At 38.1% G+C, this 19,551-nt stretch overlaps 1 protein-coding gene across 2 annotated transcripts; it reads right to left on the bottom strand.

The window, feature by feature from the left end:
* Positions 1-104: 104 nt before the first annotated feature.
* On the bottom strand, positions 105-18,030 carry agfg2 (ArfGAP with FG repeats 2). 2 transcript variants are annotated; one of them, XM_051900580.1, is made up of 15 exons: positions 17,009-17,105; positions 16,786-16,834; positions 16,365-16,458; positions 12,040-12,155; positions 11,749-11,896; positions 9,543-9,663; positions 9,191-9,295; positions 8,254-8,286; positions 5,081-5,269; positions 4,833-4,917; positions 4,614-4,660; positions 2,909-2,992; positions 1,725-1,829; positions 1,455-1,525; positions 105-1,259 (listed from the first exon to the last, which is right to left on the bottom strand). In XM_051900580.1, exons 3-15 carry the CDS (start codon positions 16,416-16,418, stop codon positions 1,212-1,214), a joined length of 1,206 nt encoding a protein of 401 aa, XP_051756540.1. In that variant the 5' UTR covers positions 16,419-16,458; positions 16,786-16,834; positions 17,009-17,105; the 3' UTR covers positions 105-1,211. The 2 variants fall into 2 exon arrangements, with proteins under 2 accessions (XP_051756540.1, XP_051756539.1); XM_051900579.1 differs by lacking the exon at positions 16,786-16,834 and having other exon boundaries at positions 17,009-18,030.
* Between the last annotated feature and the right edge of the window lie 1,521 nt (positions 18,031-19,551).

Raw genomic sequence — 19,551 nt, forward strand, 5'->3', positions numbered from 1 at the left:
ATCAATATTTAGAAATACATAAATGCTTCTCTCTCTATTTTTTAACTTATTCTAGATGAAGTATAGTCACCCAGTAATAAAAATTAGACTACATCAGGAGAGAGATGAAATTTATACTTTTCATTTTAATTTTCAGTTGAAAGCCCTAATGTTCATAGAGTGCAAATACATTCATAATGCAATAATGATCTTCACAGAAAAATATAAATGAAGCTATCATAAAAAGATATTGCATGAAATTTCAAAAGCAGCAAATTCAATTCGATTTGCATCACATGGACAATCAGATACACATAGACACAACAATTAATGGATAGCTTTATGCAGATGGATACATCTCGATACAAAGACATTCTTCAGAATCCTTTTGCAAAAGAAACCATCTCTACATTATACAGGAAACTTGACGATATTAGACAATTTTTGGTCCATACAAGAAATGTTTTTTCCCTCATAATCACTGAAACTGCAGTACATTCAGCAGCTTCCTGCTCAGCTTGAGAAGCGCATGCAGTCCGACAATGCACACACGAATACTTAGTAACGCTTGAAATAAACGTCAACGTCAAAATAAATAGAAACAAGCCTGGCATACATACACAGACAGATTAGTGGCGTAAATGCCTGTTTCGTTTATGCCATCTTATTAACATGCATCTGAATCAATTAAACCAAATCGGCATTGAGGGAAAAATGCATTACTGAGGTGATCTGAAGCTTGAATTGCTACTATTTTATTGTAATGTGTTGACCTCAGTGTATGAGTGAAGTAAGTGGGCACTCAGGTTAGGGCGATATTGGCACAAGAAATTCTACTGGTCAAAGCAGCAGCTTAAGTGTGTGTGTGTGTGTGTTTGTGAGTGTTATTGTCTCTCATAAGCACCTTTCATCAGAAGTTCTCCTATTATCAGAAAAAATACCACTGATATTAGGCAAAACTGACAAAAATGTACACACAAACACACACAGAGCTTGATTTACTGTATAGCATCTGGTACAAAAGGGCACATACAAACACACACACACTCTCACACACACATACAACAAAGCATGTACAAATAGTTACATGTACAATATCTGCTAACAAACACTCACACCTTTAAACATACATGAAGACACATACACACGCAAAAGTGTTGGATGTTTTCTGTAGGTATGGCAAAGTAAACAAGCTCCACTCGCTCTCTTCTTTCTCCATGGCCGGTTCGGGATCAGATGAAAGGGTTCAGTGATGCTCCTCTGCTCGGGTAAACATTCCCCTAAGAGAAGAAATGGAAAACACTCTTAACCCCTTTACACACACATACTTGTATGCTTACAGAAATATAAGGTACATAGCCTGCCATTCAGTTAAAACTAAGTTCAGTCTGCAAGTGATTTATGATATCTAGGCAGAAGCTTATTTACTACACCCGTTTTATTGACTCTTAGCATAGAAAGAGGGTTATGCTTACAGTAAAAGGGTTGACAGACATTGGTCGTGGTACTTTGGGGACGGACTCGGGGGCAGGAAATGAGTTGAAACCTACAAACAAACAAGCAAACAGGATAAAAATAGTCTTTGAAAACGGACTCACATATCGGTCATCTTGAGTTTTCATTTTGCAGTGTCTCGTCTTAAGCGCTAATTCCTTACTGATTCTTTTAATTGATTAGTGGACTATTTTAAGAACAGGTTTCGCTGCCATTAAGCAGATTTAAAGACTTAAGCTTGCTATACTCACCGTTCGCTTCCTGGTTACTAGACTGTTGGTGTGAAAAAGCACTTTGGGTGGCAGATGCAGGAAAAGAGACAGACTGAGGAAAGACAGCTGAGGAGGAGGCATCATCTGTCAATCAGAAAGACATGATGTCCTGAATGTTGAGTTCAGCATTTTTTAAACATGCAAACTGTTTTTTATTTACAAAATAAAACACAGAACTATTGAACTTTTACTGTCAGAACAGAATTTAACTTTTACTGTCTGTCTGTCTATCTCTTTATACGTATGCGTAGATCGATATACAATCAGATGATAGATAGATAGACAGTAAAAGTAAAACACAAAACTATCACTCTGTCTCTATCTATCTATCTCCCTCTCTCTATGTATGTGTAGTGATAGTTTTGTTTTACTTTTACTTTCTATCTATCTATTTCTTTATATGTATGTGTAGATCGATATACAATCAGATATAGATAGATAGATGGATAGATATGGACATAAAAGCCAGTTTTCATATTTGTAAAGATTGTTGAACTCATGATCATGATAAAATGATAAATGTGCTGACTACTAAAGACAAAGTGTATTATTTCCTTTAACACTTGGACTTCAGCCAACAATAAATCCCACAAACCACTCTCTTTGCATTGGAATTTTCCCAAGTGACATCACTGTTTGTGTTGGCTTTGAGATCTACCACTAGCATTTGTGGGAGTAAGCGCTTTGCTTGATTTATTAGAAGTAAGGTCTCGCAATAGTTCCGCACAGGAACACCCGCAATATACAATTAACAAATTCATTGCTTTATGGATTAAGTTCCTTTTAAGCCAAGTATACTCTGTCAGATTTATAGCATTGTAACAATGTATCCTTCACAAGACATAACTATGGGCTTGTGTGCCACAATCAGATTAATGCTGACCCTTGGCTGTATGGACCTTTCAGTGGTCCATACTGGTAAATAGAAGGCTTGCTTAATCTTAGGTTGAAAAACTATAGGAGTTGTATGCAGTTCTTTACAGTCGGTTTCCGATTTACGATAACCGCAGTCCATAAAGGCATTTTATTGATATAGTAAAGGTACAAACTAATCCTAGTAGCTCAGTTTTTTTTTTCTTCTAAAAATGCAATTATACTGAATTGCAGTCTTCCTGTTTTCCAAAAGCCAAAACATAATGTGGGCATGGGCACACATCTCTTACCTGAGGCTGTGCTTTTGAAGGGGTTACTAGGAGACAAAACAGGCTGGGTGCAACTGGCTGTAGAATTGAATGGGTTTGGGAAATCTGAATCAGAGAGAGAAAAAGTGTTGTTATGAGTCACACACTGCACAAGGTCTCTCATTAGCATGAACTGTACTTGGGATCAAATCCCTGTTTTGACTTAATTATTGTGAATTTACAGATGTTTCCATTTCAGAGGCTTTCTGAGGTCATGCTGTAAGATTGTCCAAAATTTCCAAGTCACACCCAAGCAGTGCTGGTTAGTAACTGATTACATGTAATCTGGATTACATAATGAGATTCCAAAAAATGAGTACTTGTAATTAGATTATATTACATTTTAAAATACTCATAATCAGACTACAGTTACTTTTATTGATTACGTTATTCTCACAATGGCAGTAAATTATTCACAATTCATTGATTCTCCCTACTACTTATTTTTATGTTTTAAATTTTCCTTACTATAAAAGCCTACTGCTTATTTACGCTCAGAAGGTCTTCCAGACTTGTGGAATTGCACAGACAGACCAGCCACTGGTCATATGACTATCACACAGCAGTTGATCACTGGATTTACAGAAATCATTTCACTTTAAGATGTGTTTTCTCAACATTGCAACATTGCATGTCTAATCAGCTCCTGAAGAACACAATAATTATTATTTGAACTGTTATTCAGCGAGTCATTTAACCATTATTACTGTCCATGTATTACTAACCATGTATTACTGTAATAATGTATTACTGGGCAGTCATGGACTAATGGCTTCCCGGGCGCCACAGCAAAAATGGCTGCCCACTGCTCTGGGTGTGTGTGTCCATGGTTTGCAGTGTGTGTTCACTACTCACTAACTTGGATGGGTTAAATGCAGAGGAAAAATTTCGAGTGTGGGTTACCACACTTGGCCTTCATGTCACTTTCTCTTCTTTTGGAAGGCTTTTGTCTTTCAAACACATTAAAATGTACAAATTCACATCATTTCATATTTACATGCAATGCAGGGATTCCCCAACTTATTTGTCAGCTGAACCTCTTTGACCTAATATATTTACTTGAAGTACCCCCCTGAGAATAATTAAGAGAACAGGTAATAAGTTAGGTCAATAATAATAATATTTAATAATAAAATTACGTTCACAGTTCTCTGATGTTGGTTAATGGTCAATGACATGCAGATAAACAAATACAATATATATATATATATATATAATTTATTTATTTAATTTTTTTTAACTTAATAGCTTTTCATTAAACTCACGAACCCCAGTCTAGGAAACCCTTACATTATGTAATATTTAATGCAAGAATGGAATATATTTTCTTTCTCATTGTATTTTTATATCAATATGACACAAGATTATCCTATGCAAATCAAATGTGATAAATGAGTTGGGTCAAAAGTAATCAAAAAGTAGTCCGATTATATTACCTTAAATGTGTAATGGGTTACATTACTAAGTCAGTCATGTCATTTGAAATCAGTAACCGTCTAAAATTGGTAGGTAATCTACTCTGTTGATACTTCAGTTTAAAAAAACATGGGATAATCTATTATTACTTGTTTACTCACAAATAGCTGCTTCAAAAACCAAAGTCAAAATGTCATGCCTATTGTAGGTCAAAATCAGTTCTGGATGGGTAAACTAAATAAACTAAAAAACACTGCTGTGAATTGCTCACTTGCAAACGTTTGAGATCCAGATGTGGCCTCTGGAACACCTGGGGAGCTGAAAAAGAGAGCACAGGAGATTGAGGGAAACAGAAAAAGACAATACACTAGTTCAAAGAAATGAACTCTAAAAGCCGTTAAACATCTTAACAGTAATGTGGGTTGAAAAATCGTTCTATTTAATTTAGAGTGATGTGTGGTAACTAATTCTATTCTATTTAAAGTTTTACCTTGCAGGTGTGGAACTTGAGGAAAGCCGGTTACCAAAGAGGGTGCTATACTGAGGGGGTCCATCAGAGGGAGCTGTTGTAATGGCTACAAAAATGTAAAAGGGCTTGTCAAAGCTGTATACTATATGTGGATTTCCACCATGCAAACAAAAATGCAACAAAATGTATATTATTTTGAGATCTTTATGGACTAGCTTAATAATTTTATAATAAAAAGGCATAGATATATACCCATAACCTTGTCTTACCTGTGACAGGTGTGTTGTCTGAGAACACTTTATCAAGCTGTGATAAGGCTGCATACTTATCCTGAGTGACAGGGGGCGGAGCAGCAGAACTTAGCGTGTTGTGGGCATGGCTTAGACCCCCAAAATCCAAACTCAGTGATTTAGGGAAGGCTCTAAATGCAGCTCCACCCCCAGATGACAGAGTGCGACCTAAACCAATCAGAGAGGCTCTCTGTGATTATGCTCTTAATGCTTTTGCAATTAGTGTTGTTATTGTTACCTAAAACTATTAAAAATCATTTCCATTCATTGAAATAAAGCTGACATAAAAAATATATATATATATATATATATATATATAAATACTAGATGAAAAACTTAGATTAGATGAAAAAACTATAAATGTTGAAGTAGTAAAATTACTAAAACTGAAATAAAAATAAATTAATTAAAGCTAAATAGAAATATTAGCATGTAAAAATGACTAAAAAGTAAACAAATTAAAATGGAAACTAAAAAAAATATAAAAATAAAAACTAATTCATAAATATTATAAAAAATATTATATTAGTATATAACACTGTTTGAGATGCATGAAAATATTTTGACTTAAATAATATGTTTGAGGTTTTAAGATTTAAGATTTGTAACCACTACATTTTCCCCATGTATTCTGAAAGTATCTAAATCTTAAACATACACATGTTCAAATTCAAAGGAATGAGTCAGACAAATGATTTGGTACTATATTTTTACATTTTATAAAGAAGATTGAAAGTGCACAACTTGCTGACGCAATGCTAGAGTGATGTCAGGCTGTTGCTGTGTGGTTGCTAAGGTGTTCTAGCTGTTGTTCCAGGGGCATCATTTAGTGGTTCCTAGGTTATTCTGGGTAGTTGCTAGGCAGTTGCTCGCTGGCCCAAGTCAAAAGGGCAGACCCTTGTGTCTCTATGATATTCTAGTCTCTAGATGTGGCTCATGTCTCTCCTTTAATCTAAGTTAATAGGATTTTTCTACCTGTTTTTATTACCCGTGAGGCAAAAATGTACATCCGATCACTTCGGGAAAAGTAATTGCACACCTCTCCTTAAAGGGGTTGTGACATGAGAAATCAATTTGCCTTTATCTTTTAACATATAAGAGGTCTTTGTACCATTAAAACATCCTGCAAATTTTATAGCTTAAAACGTCCTCCTCAGTATGAACAAAGCATTTATTTATCAAGCTCGAAAAATGGCTCGTTTTGATATTGCGGGGTCTGTGACATCACATAGGCAAATACATTTTGCATTCTGCCTCCAGAACAAGACATCGATGAATAGTTATACATCATTGCACCATAGGCCCCGCCCACTGGCATTCAGTTGCTTAACGGCTGACATTTGCCTACACCGGATGTGAGTATCGCGTCAAAAGCAAATAGAACCCATTATAATCACTGATGCTGTCTACACTGGATACAGTATACAGATACACATTCAGTTTCTGACATACTCCACGCACTTGAGTCTGTCGATAACAGGACAAATGGAAGAGTGAAAGAACGGTCGCTTTGACATGTTCAATTTAAACAGCTTGTTTGCGTCTCTGTAGATACGTCAGAAGGATCTCAGCTTCAGAAACAACTGGGTGATTTATTTTAATGACATCCTGGATCACGTCGGAGGATTATATGTTTGTTCGGAGCATTTTGTTTTCTAAATGAGGCACACTGTAATGGAGAGTTTGCACAGAAACTTTTGTTGAAAGATGAACAAAAGTTTCTTTTGAGCCGCCCATTAAAAACTGATCATTTCAGACAGAGGGTCAGAATGAGGGTTAAAAATAATAGTTTTTCCGCATATACATTTGTTTTTTTGTGCAAAAAACATTAAAAGTGAACCTCTAGGAACATCCATGAAAAAATCCATGTCATGACCCTTTTTAAGGGATAGTTACCCAAAAATGAAAATCTACACATTTACTCACCCTCAAGTTGTTCCAACACATTGCGGTGCTGAACACAGAAGATATTTTGAAGAATGTGGGTAACCAAACAGCTGACGGTAGCAATTAACTTCCATATTATTTTTTTTCCATACTGTGGAAGTTAATGGCTACCTTCAAATGTTTGGAAACCGACATTCTTCAGAATGTCTTTTGTGTTTAGCAGAGTGCTTGGAACAACTTGAGGACAAACTTGAAGGCAAGCAGTTTTGCGTAATGAAAATTATTAATTGTGTTAAACAATTACTAAATGATCACTAAACTTTTGGCTGCACTGGCCTGCTCTAAACACCATGAAAAACATTCTGCTTTTATGATACATTTATTTTTAAATATATCGAAAATATATTTATATTTTAGAAAACAGAATAGAGGCAGTTTATGGAAACACAAATATTCTTCCATACTTATCCAGATCTGGAAATTATTCAAATCAAATTTCATATATTTCCATACTCTTGTAGTAATATCCTATATTGGTATTCCAGTGTATTCTACAAATAATTCTACACGTTCTTTCACATCAACAGGTTACATGCAAGCACAGACAAAGCAGGCACTGCTCTGGGCGATTTTCTAAATATACCTTTACTTTAAAGCCTGTGCCTTTTTCATTATCAAAGAGCAGATTGTCTCTCCTTGACCTGGCAGAGCTGTGATGTAGGGCTTTGAAGTAGCTGGCTGGAGCATATGCAGGACACATTCAGTATCATTCTGTGACTTTAGCATGGCACTGCTGGTATTTAGAAGCTCCGTCTGAGGCCACTGCAGTGAGAAACATCTCCAAAGGTGGGCTAATCTAGGTTATCTAGGTTTCTTAGCTTTTGTAGCTTGTTTAACATTAGATGTACTGGCTAACATAATACTGTGGCCACAAACATACTGAATAGTGTCTATCTTGCATTGAGTCTAGCTTGGTCATTTGATCTTGATCTAAACCACTGGTTTACTGTTCACAGCATTATTCCATGGGGGTTCAAGTCTGCATACTGTCAGTCTTTTCCTCTGCTTCTTTCTGTTTCTTTCTCTCTGACACAGTCACAGCCCTCATATACACAAACTTTATACTGTATCTGCAATTATATCAACATTTTTTTTGCCTGTCATGGCTGGCTCACTCAGCAATGCAGCCAGATGGTCTGAGGTAAAGCTGAAGTGTCTGCGGTGCACAATCAGTCAGAATCACATATATCGTTTATGTGACTTACCTAAAGTAAAGCTGTTTTTGAAAGTGCTACTTGCTGTGAAACAAAAGATAAAGAAGGGAAGATGAGATAAAATTAAACTCATATGGTTTAATAGTGAAGAAAGACTTCATAGACAATACATTTTTTAAAAATGCAGAAATTTAGATATACAGTGGGATCCAAAATTTTGTGACTCCAGATTAAAATGCTTCTGCTTCCAATTTAAAATGATTTTTAATGCAAATTTTATTATCATTTTTTTAAGTAAAAATTACATGATATACATTCATGTAAAATGTACATGAATTGTATAGTTTCATATTATTTTGTTTTTCCTTTTGCTTAAAGGTATGGTAGGCAATTTCTGAGCGGCTAGCAACAGAAAGCTAGCCTTGAAAGCATAAGGTTCCACCCTCCTTTCCGAGACCTTTCCGAAGCCACGCCTATTTCAAAACACATGAACGCGCGCAGCCAGAGCAGAGTCTGCAAAGCGTCAAGTTACCTCATGTCTCAAAGCACATAACATTGCAATAATAATGAACGTAAACTATTTGCAGAGCTCTAGTTGTACCACCTGACTGCTGCAGATTCATTTCACTGTTGATAGTGTTGCCATACAAACGCATAATTCCTATAAGAGTCTGAGGATGTGAACATCTCTAGGTAGAATGTCACGGGTTATGTATTGACTCATTATTTAAATGTTAATTTTGAACAAAAAAAAGTTACATAGAGTACCTTTAAATATATTACTCTTAAATTTACATCCTAACTTCTCTTTGTTTTAAATGTTTTAAAATCCAAAAACGTTCTGTTTATTTCCAGGTTTAAATAAAAAGAAACCCCAGATTTTCAATGTGGACTTTTGAACCCCACTTTATACTTCATAGAAATGTATTTATTTTTTGTGACAGGCACAATATGTGTGTGAGGGAAAAGTGTTTGTGTCTTTGTGTACCTGAAGGACGTGGAAGGGCTGGAAAGGAGGAGGGATGATTCTGGGGTCCCATTCCAGAAGATAATATTCCTGGCCTCTGTCTCTCCACACCACTTAACAATGTGTCTTAAACAGAAAGAGAGAAACAGATGGAAAGGAGAGAAGAGGAAGAGAGAAAAATAAAACATTGAAATGAAAATTAAATAATAAATCACAGTCTAATGATGACTTACAGTACAGTACATCAGTGTTATTAATCAGGAGAGACAAGACAGAAGGAGGGGGAAGGGAAGATAGGAAAACAAGAAGGAAAAACAAATTGAAGTAAGGAGGGAAGAGCAGAAGGGTAGAGAAGAGAGTTTGAAGGCTGTACCTTTAATGGGATGATCTCTGAAGCTCTGTGAGCGAGTTGGTCTGGCAGTGAACACTTCAGTACGACTATCAGCCGGAGAGACAGCAGGAGCTCTGTCCCATATTGACAACTGGGACTGCGACTGTGGGAATACACACACACACATACATATTAAAAATCAGATCAGCACCCTCGATGTGACACATTTTTGGGGTGTTTTTCAGATCAGAGATGAAAGCATGTTAAACAGCTCGAACCGCAACACTCCTTTACTCTCATGGTTTAATTCAAACGGCGCTGCTACAGTAGTAAATAAGAACTGAGCTAATAATGTAGTTCATGAAAGTGAAATTACAGCTTTAATGCTTGTTCACTGATACGAAGCCTATTTGTATACTTGATTTTCCTTCTAAAATCTTTTGATGTATTTTCTTTTCCATTTATAGTAATAAAAATAATTTAGTTCATTTAAGGGAAATTAAAATTTTAAAGTCCCCCTGTGGTGAAAATCAAGTTTTTAATGTTGCATGTGCAAGTCAACACCATTGCTGAGTATCTTGTCTTTAAAACTGCAGTGATCTAAAGACAGTTTCAAAAACACGGTTTGAAATCGCTGGTGTTTCTTACTTCACAAACTACCTTGTAACCAATCACGTCAATGTGCCGGCGGGCTTTAGCATATCATTAACTATGACCGCTCTGAAGCAAGGGAGTCGCTGTGTAACATTAGCAATACATTATTAGCTGTTTGATAATGTAGTCAAGCAAAAGGATAATCATATTAATTACCGTTATGTGGCCAACGTTATAAAAAGCGATACCATTGTGCAGCGTTTTCCTCAGTAAGGTGACCGAGTGGATCTCTGAGCTCGGCGAGTGAGTGGAGGCGGGGCTAATTAACATATTCATAGGTCTGCATATACTAAATGAAGTAAGGGTGTAGAGTTACATTCAAGCTATTTTAAGGCATGAAGAATTTTTTTTTCACAGGAAAAAACATTTAAATGTGTCATTTTGGTCATCAAAGATGAGTTTTAAGGGATAAAATTATTAGGGGACTTAAAACTTCACTGACACTAAGCTTATTTGTATACTTTATTTTACTTCTACAATCATTTGAAATCATTTTTATACTACTACTAATCCTACTAATAGTAATAATTATACTACTACTACTATATAGTAACAATAATAATTTAGTCCTTTAATGATAAATAATGATAATTAATGCTTTAAAACTTCTTCACTGACACTATGCCTATTTGTATACCCTGTTTTCCTCCTAAAATCCTTTATAGTAATTTTCATTTGTAATAATAAATAAATAATAATATAAATAATAATTATTATTAAGAAATTATTAAGAAATTATATTAAAGGGTTAGTTCAACCAAAAATGAAAATTCTCTCATTAATTACTCACCATCATGTCCTTCCACACCCGTAAGACCTTTGTTTATCTTTGGAACACAAATTAAGATATTTAATAAAATCCGTGTGAGGCCTCCATTGACAGCAAGATAATTAACACTTTCAAACGCCCAGAAAGGTACTAAAGACATATTCAAAACAGTTCATGTGACTACAGTGGTTCAACCTTAATGTTATGAAGCGACAGGAATAATTTTTGTGTGCCAAAAAAACAAAATAACGACTTTATTCAACAATATCTAGTAATGGGCGATTTCAAAACACTGCTTCATGAAGCTTCGAAGCTTTACAAATCTTTTGTTTCGAATCAGTGGTTCAGAGTGTGTATCAAACTACCAAAGTCACGTGATTTCAGTAAACGAAGCTTCGTTACGTCATAAGTGTTTCGAAAGTGTTGCACAAAAAGCATTCGCGTCGCTTCATAACATTAAGGTTGAACCACTGTAGTCACATGAACTGTTTTAAATATGTTTTTAGTACCTTTCTGGGCTTTGAAAGTGTTAATTATCTTGCTGTCAAAGCAGGCCTCACTGAGCCATTGGATTTTATCAAAAATATCTTAATTTGTGTTCTGAAGATGAACGAAGGTCTTACGGGTGTAGAACGACATGAGGGTGAGTAATTAATGACAGAATTTTAATTTTTGGGTGAACTAACCCTTTAAGGGATTGATAATACTATTATCGATCAAATAATAATAATAACAATTCATCAAGACATTATTGAACGTTTTTGTCTTCTCTTTTGTCTCTTCAAATCTTTTTTTATTCCTGGGCCTCCCTCTTTTCTTCCTCACCAGTGTACGAGTGGGCCGGGCAGTGGGGTTCAGAGGATGTCCCAGTGGAGGCTGATTCTGAGCGGGCCCATGTGGAGCTGGAACAGCCTGAACCCCTGGGCCCCATGGTGTCTCTGCATCTCTACGAATCTTGCTTTTAGAGAAATGCCTGGAAAAACAAACACTTGTTAGTATTGCATTCTTTGACTTTCATCTATAGATAATCCAGGGAGTATGGTTCAGTGCATGTATTAATAATTTAGTTTGATCCACACTGAAACTGCCTTTATGACCACACTTCTTCTCACTCACCATTTCTTCCTCTCATATTTGTCCTGCAAGAACTCTTTCAGCTTCTGTGTGTCACGTGCATCAAAACAGCCATCTGTTTTGGGGTCAAATGTGCAGAGCCAGGTCCTCCTTCCAACCTAACGCCCCCATAAACCAAGAACACAGTTAATCACCTATTTAAGCCTCATTAAAGTTTATACAGCCTTATACAGGCTAATCTTCATATTGCATAGAGTACTTTCTCAAAGGAGATGTTTGCTAGGATTTTAATGTGAAATTGAGATTGTGCACCATTATTTAGAAAGCATTTTGCTTATTTGGGGTTTGTGTTTGCAATTAACTTAAAAGCTTTATTATTACTGAACATTAATAGTTAATGTAAACATGTCAAACAGATACTGTTTGTTGCAGGAAACTGTGTGTAATATTATGTCTGAGGTACTTCAACAAATTAGACTGTGACCCAGATGCTCAGTGACATAAATTACAAAAATACGTAAAACGGAGTCAAAACGTATTTTTAGCATCGAATGAGCTTAGGTGTAATTTAGCAGGCTCAGTTACACACTGTAAATTGTGTATGGATTAGTGGTTATTTAGCCCTGTAGTTTCATTTATCATTCACTTTAATGTCATCACTAGCATTGATATTTGCTGTGCCGGTCTGTCCCTTCTCATATTCAACATACTTTACAGAGGAGAGGAGGAATGAGTCAGAAGAATTTTTTGCCAGTGTTATACAAGCATGGCGCCCACCCTCAGAGCAACTGCAATGAGCAAGAATCCTGTAGTGCCAATTGTGGGTGTGAATGTGAGTATGTGTGTGTTGGCTGGGGAGTGAAAGAGCAGTGTCTGTGCTTGAACCCCATTCAGATTTGCTTACCAGAAAGGCAAGTTCAGTCACACACTCATGGGAAAACCAGCAGTATATTACGAACTAAAAAACTCTATATATTTTATGCTTTGCCCACACACCATTTATAAAACTTAACGTAAGCTCTTAGTATTAAGCAATCTAACATTTGCTCAGTGCACTACTAAGTTAGCCTGCTTTTGCAGTTTATATGATGGAAGCCATCAAATGCTTTTAGTCTTTTCACAGATTGACCAGATAGTTTTACAAATGCACTTTGACGCACACACACATAAGAAATACAGCCAAAAATAAACTGTGTATCCATTACACATGTGGTATTTTCTATTAATAGAATTCATGTTATGTTACACATAAGGTTGTTGATGGGTAAAATGGGATGTTTCTTATGCTATATTACACAGGCCACTTTAGGTACACTTGTTTAACTGCTCGTGAATGCAAATATCTAATCAGCCAATCACATGGCAGCAACCCAATGCATTTAGGCATGTAGACATGGTCAAGATAATCTGCTGGAGTTCAAACTGATCATCAGAATGGGAAAGAAAGTTGATTTAAGTGACTTTGAACGTGGAATGGTTGTTAGTGCCAGATGGGCTGGCACTAACTAAGTATTTCAGAAACTGCTGATCTACTGGGATTTTCACACACAACCATCTCTAGAGTTTAATGGTCCGAAAAAGAGGAAATATCCAGTGAGCGGCAGTTCTGTGGGTGAAAATGCGTTGTTGATGCCAGAGATCAGAGGAGAATGACCAGACTGGTTCCAGCTGATAGAAAGGCAACAACAACAAATAAGCACTCGTTACAATCGAGATCTGCACAAGAGCATCTCTGAACGCACAACACGTCGAACCTTGAAGCAGATTGAACACACAGGTGCCACTCCTGTCAGAGAAGAACGGGAAAATGAGGCTTCAATTCACAGGCTCATCAAAATTGGACAATAGAAGATTGGAAAAATGTTGCCTGGTCTGATGAGTCTCAATTTCTGCTGCAACATTCAGATTGTAGGGCCAGAATATTTTCTGGGGGGGATTTTCTTGGCACACTTTGGGCCCCTTAAGCCGCGTTTCCACCGCAGGAACTTTCCGCAGGAACTAGGAACTTTGGAGTGGTACTCGGTGTGTTTCGACCACAGGCACCAGGGTCTAAATGAAGTTCCGGGTAAAAAATTCCCCCTCAGAAAGTACCTGCTCGCTAGGTAGTACTTTTTCAAAGTTCAGGAACTTTCGGGGGTGGGACTTGGGCGCTGAACATGCTGACTGGTTGACTCCACGCAGCATTTTATTTCAACCATCGTTTTTTAAAGTCTGTTGCGGTGCGTGCAGTAAGAGTTGTTTGCTATTCGAATCAACAATGGAGTTTAAAAAATACGACCGACAGACTGATGATGAGGTCCAGGATTTATTATGCTTATACGCAGAGGACGATATCCAGCGGGAACTGGAAAGTCGCGCAGTCCTACATCATCGGACTATCTTCACGGACCGCTATGGAAACGCAGCTAGCAATAGGTCTGGGGGAAAAAAAGTTCCTGGGACAAATTGTTCCGGGTAATTTCGGTGGAAACGCGGCTTTAGTACCAATTGAGCATCATTTAAAGGGATAGTTCACCCAAAAATGAAAATTTGATGTTTATCTGCTTACCCCCAGGGCATCCAAGATGTAGGTGACTTTGTTTCTTCAGTAGAACACAAATGATGATTTTTAACTCCAACCGTTGCGGTCTGTCAGTCGTATAATGCTTGTCAATGGTAACTCCATCTATAAGAGTCAAAAAAACAAGCACAGACAAATCCAAATTAAACCCTGCGGCTCGTGACGACACATTGATGTCCTAAGACACGACACGATCGGTTTGTGGTGCGAGAGATCACTTCCGTTGTCAGAGCGCGTTCAGACCTCACCAACCGCATGCGTAAGGCATTTGGACATAGTGGTGTATTAGAGGTGAAAAATGATATAAATACTGTTCGGTTTCTCGCACAAACCGATCGTTTCGTATCTTAGGACATCAATGTGTCGCCACGAGCCGCAGGGTTTAATTTGGATTTGTCTGTGCTTGTTTTTTTGACTCTTATAGATGGAGTTCCCATTGACAAGCATTATACGACTGACAGACCGCAACGGTTGGAGTTAAAAATCATCATTTGTGTTCTACTGAAGAAACAAAGTCCCCTACATCTTGGATGCCCTGGGGGTAAGCAGATAAACATCAAATTTTCATTTTTGGGTGAACTATCCCTTTAAACTCCACATCCTACTTGAGTATTGTTGCTGACCATGTCCATCCCTTTATGACCACAGTGTACCCATCTACTTCCAGCAAGATAACGCACCATGTCCCAAAGCTCAAATCATCTCAAACTGCTTTCTTGAACATGACAATGAGTTAACTGTACTCAAATGGCCTCCACAGTCACCAGATCTCAATCCAATAGAGCACTTATGGTATGTGGTGGAACGGGAGATTTACATCATGGATGTGCAGCCAACAAATCTGCAGAAACTGTGTGATGCTATCATGTCAATATGGACCAAAATCTCTGAGGAATGTTTCCAGCACCTTGTTGAATCTATGCCACGAAGAAATAAGGCAGTTCTGAAGGCAAAAGGGGTCCAACCCAGTACTAGCACGCGTGGCAGGTTAGTGTTTAAGTCTTCTTTTAATCATTTTATTTTTAACAACCAAAACGGTTCACAATCATTTCCTAGTTTTTTTCCCTTTAGGACTCCTATGTACGCCCTCTTTGCATGGGTAACAGGACTGTGCTACGTTTACTTTGCACTTTGGGTTTACTGTTTATTTTAGGGGTCAGGAATTTGTACCATTATGATGGCAAATAGCATGTTTCCCCATTGATTTCCATTCAAAAGTAACCCTTTATTCTGATGAAGTACATTTTTTCCAAGCAAGTCTGCAATTTGCAGATTATTATGTAAATAATGTATTATAAAATGTGATATATACAATTAAAGGGATAGTTCACCCAAAAATTAAAACTCTGTCATCATTTACTAACCCTCAGGTTGTTCCAAACCTGTATTAATTTCTTTGTTCTGTTGAACACAAAGGAATATATTTTGAAGAATGTGGGAAACTGAACAGTTCTGGGGCACCATTGACTTCCATAGTATTTTTTTTCCTACTATGGAAGTCAATGGTGCCCCAAAGCGGCCTGGTTTGTTCAGCAGAACAAAGAAATGTATACAGGTTTGGAACAACTTGAGGGCGAGTGAATGATCACATAAATTTTCATTTTTGGGTGAACCATCCCTTTAACAAGCAACATTTTAATCAGGCACCAAATAGAGTACCCTTTATTCGCTTTGTGGCCAAGAGGTGTAGAATTTTGCACAAGAAGAAAATTGGATTTATGACCCTTAAAAGCAAGTGGTTTCCAGCTGTCTCCTGTCCATAAAGGTCGCATAGCATCACTTATGTACTAGTAGACCTGCCACTCACCTCGTTGCCATGGTTTTGCAAAAACTCCACTTCCTGTTGGGAGAAGGTTGTCATGGAAATAGACTTAACTCTGTGGGGTGGGTTGAGCCCTCTCCTGAAACAGAAACAAACAGCAAGCACAAACTGCGTGGTTAAACATGAAACTGGAGTGAAACGTTCAACGGGTTCGCGATTATTTTTTAATATAAATGGGTGAAACGTGTGAGAGTGTGACAAGGCTGTGAAAATGAGAGTAAACTGCAAAAACCTCTTGCAGCAATAAAAAAAAAAAACAGTGAAGGAAGAGGGCTGCATGTTTTTCTTCAGTGCTATGTTTTTGTTCTTAAGTGCAGTTGCAGATTGAAATCGTGTGTAAATTGAAGTGGAATCACACCATTCCCTTGCTGACATGCAGAAAAACACGCGTATATTGATGCCAAACCTGAAATCATGACGAAATGATACGTAACACAAGCGAGACTGGGACACGCCTGAAAATGACAAAGTAGTAATTACCGACTATCTTGAATGTAAACACAAGCAGAAATCTCTAACTCACACTGACAGCGCTGCATTGTAGCTACATGTTTTCCAGAGTTTGGTGAATAATAGGCTACTAATGAAATTCTTGACATAATCACATGCAGTTTGGTGTTATTACTCACAGCATTCCAGAGCATGAGGTGCATACGAAGCAGCCCACGGTGATATCGATGTAAGTCACCCCAGGTTGGTTGCACTCGAAGCAGTGCTTGTTCACTCCCGTCTGGGCGAGCTCGCGGACCTTGCGGGCGCATATCTCCTGGTTGTCCCGGTGCTTTCTGTTCGACATGCTGGTGCCCTGTACTCGCACACACCCCCTGGCCCTCAAGATGGTTGTGGGGGAGCCGTTCACTCGCCCACCGTTGCACTTTAATTCCCCCGCCGTAGTATGTTTCTCACGCCCGCATTCTGAAAGCGACTATGCGGCTGGTCGTCTTCTCATGCGCTGAATTGAATTTTCATGAACAGAATCTTACATGCGTAGTCTCTCGTGGTCACGACTGGCCGGAGTTTTACAACCGCCCTGTTTATTTATTCATTGCTGCGGTTTTCTCCTCTGGGCGCGAAGAAAATCCGATTCTCGTCATTACTCTTCCTCGCTCTGCTGATTTCTCTCCGTTCGCACAGTATCAAATCGTTCACAGCGCGCGTCTCTGCTGTTGCGCACCCGTCTTTCCTTCCAGGGATTATGGGGAGACTGCGAACAGAAACCAAGACGAGGCAACTTTGAGTACTACAGTGCCTCTGGGGAGCGAATAAACGCCGCGGGCTAAGTAGGGACTAATCTGCTTAACAATATTTTGTTTATGATGGCTGCGTGGTCATTATTTTGTGCTTATTTATTTCCAGTGTTACCCAGCAACGTGAGATTTTTATCTTGGACACGAGTAGGTTTTATCACGCCCTTCTGTATGACGTTTGAAATAAAAAATGCTGTCCTCCGTGTGTTTATTAACTCTTTGCATGAAGCACCCACATATCAATGTGCAGTGTCCCTCATGGACCACGACTGAAAAAAATTGCAAAACCGAAAACACTTGACGAATTTTAAGTGAGTGCATCCTGTTGACACGTTCTTGAGTTAAATCACATTAACGGAGACATCTCACCAGTTACACTGATGTAATGTTGGCCTGGTTCCTGGTCTTGCAGTGAGAGAAAACACAAGGATGCGTGTCCTGCAGTGACAACTAGCTACCAGCAGAGGTCACAGTTTAGCAAAACATCCGATTTAGCTTCAATTTGGTTAACAGATATTTTGAGTATGAGGTCTCTGCGGAACAAAAGTAGGGCGTTTCTGAATTTGTCTGTGTTTTTAAACTGGTGGGTGTTTATAAATCATGCAATGAAAATGATCCCCTTCACCTGACCTCATCCCCTAAACCCTACCCACACTCTGACGTGGGCAAATCAGGTAACGCTCTCAAAAACGCCCCTCTGTTTATGGCCTCGCACACTGATCTGGTAACTCCTATTACTGTCCTGCAGAGACCTGTACTTGGACGTTTATTCATTTATTTTAGTTTCTTTGTTGCCTCAAAGCTAGCAGTGATAATTGTAATAGAGGTAAATGTTTGCACAATCCACACTATTTTTGAACTTGTGATTAAAGATCACTGTTAAAGATTACTGTAGCCTATCAGATTACTTTTATGTAATATACAGTGCCTTGCAAAAGTATTCATACCCACTAAACTTTTCCACATTTTGACATGTTACAACCACAAACAAAAATGTATTTTATTGGGATTTTATGTGATAGACCAACACAAAGTGGCACATTATTGTGAAGTGGAAGGAAAATGATAAATGGTGTCCACATTTTACCCATTCTTCTTTGCAAAATAGCTCAAGCTCAGTCAGATTGGATGGAGAGCGTCTGTGAACAGCAATTGTCGCCACAGATTCTCAAATGGATTTAGGTCTGGACTTTGACTGGGCCATTCTAACACATGAATATGCTTTGAACTAAACCATTCCATTGTAGCTCTGGCTGTATGTTTAGGGTCATTGTCCTGCTGGAAGGTGGAAGTCTTTTGCAGACTGACTCTAACAGGTTTTCATCTAAGATTGCCCTGTATTTGGCTCCATTCCCATCAACTCTGACCAGCTTCCCTGTACCTGCTGAAAAAAAGCATCCCCACAACATGATGCTGCCACCATCATGTTTCACGGTTGGTGTGTTCAGGGTGATGTGCAGTGTTAGGTTTCACACATAGCGTTTTGCATTTAGGCCAAAAAGTTTTGGTCTCATCTGATCTGACCAGAGCACCTTCTTCCACGTGTTTGCTGTGTCCCCCACATGGCTTGTCGCAAACAGGACTTCTTATGGCTTCTTTCAACAATGGCTTTCTTCTTGCCACTCTTCCATAAAGGCCAGATTTGTGGAGTGCACAACTAATAGTTGTCCTGTGGACAGATTCTCCCACCTGAGCTGTGGATCTCTGCAGCTCCTCCAGAGTTACTGTGGTCCTCTTGGCTGCTTCTCTGACTAATGCTCTCCTTGAGCATTAGTTTAGGTGGACGGCCATGTCTTGGTAGGTTTGCAGTTGTGCCATACTCTTTCCATTTTCAGATGATGGATTGTACAGTGCTCCATGAGATGTTCAAGGCTTGGGATATTGATTTATAACCTAACCCTGCTTTAAACTTCTCCACAACAAAA

Source organism: Ctenopharyngodon idella, chromosome 7, assembly GCF_019924925.1.
Source record: "Ctenopharyngodon idella isolate HZGC_01 chromosome 7, HZGC01, whole genome shotgun sequence".
Taxonomy (NCBI): Eukaryota; Metazoa; Chordata; class Actinopteri; order Cypriniformes; family Xenocyprididae; genus Ctenopharyngodon; species Ctenopharyngodon idella.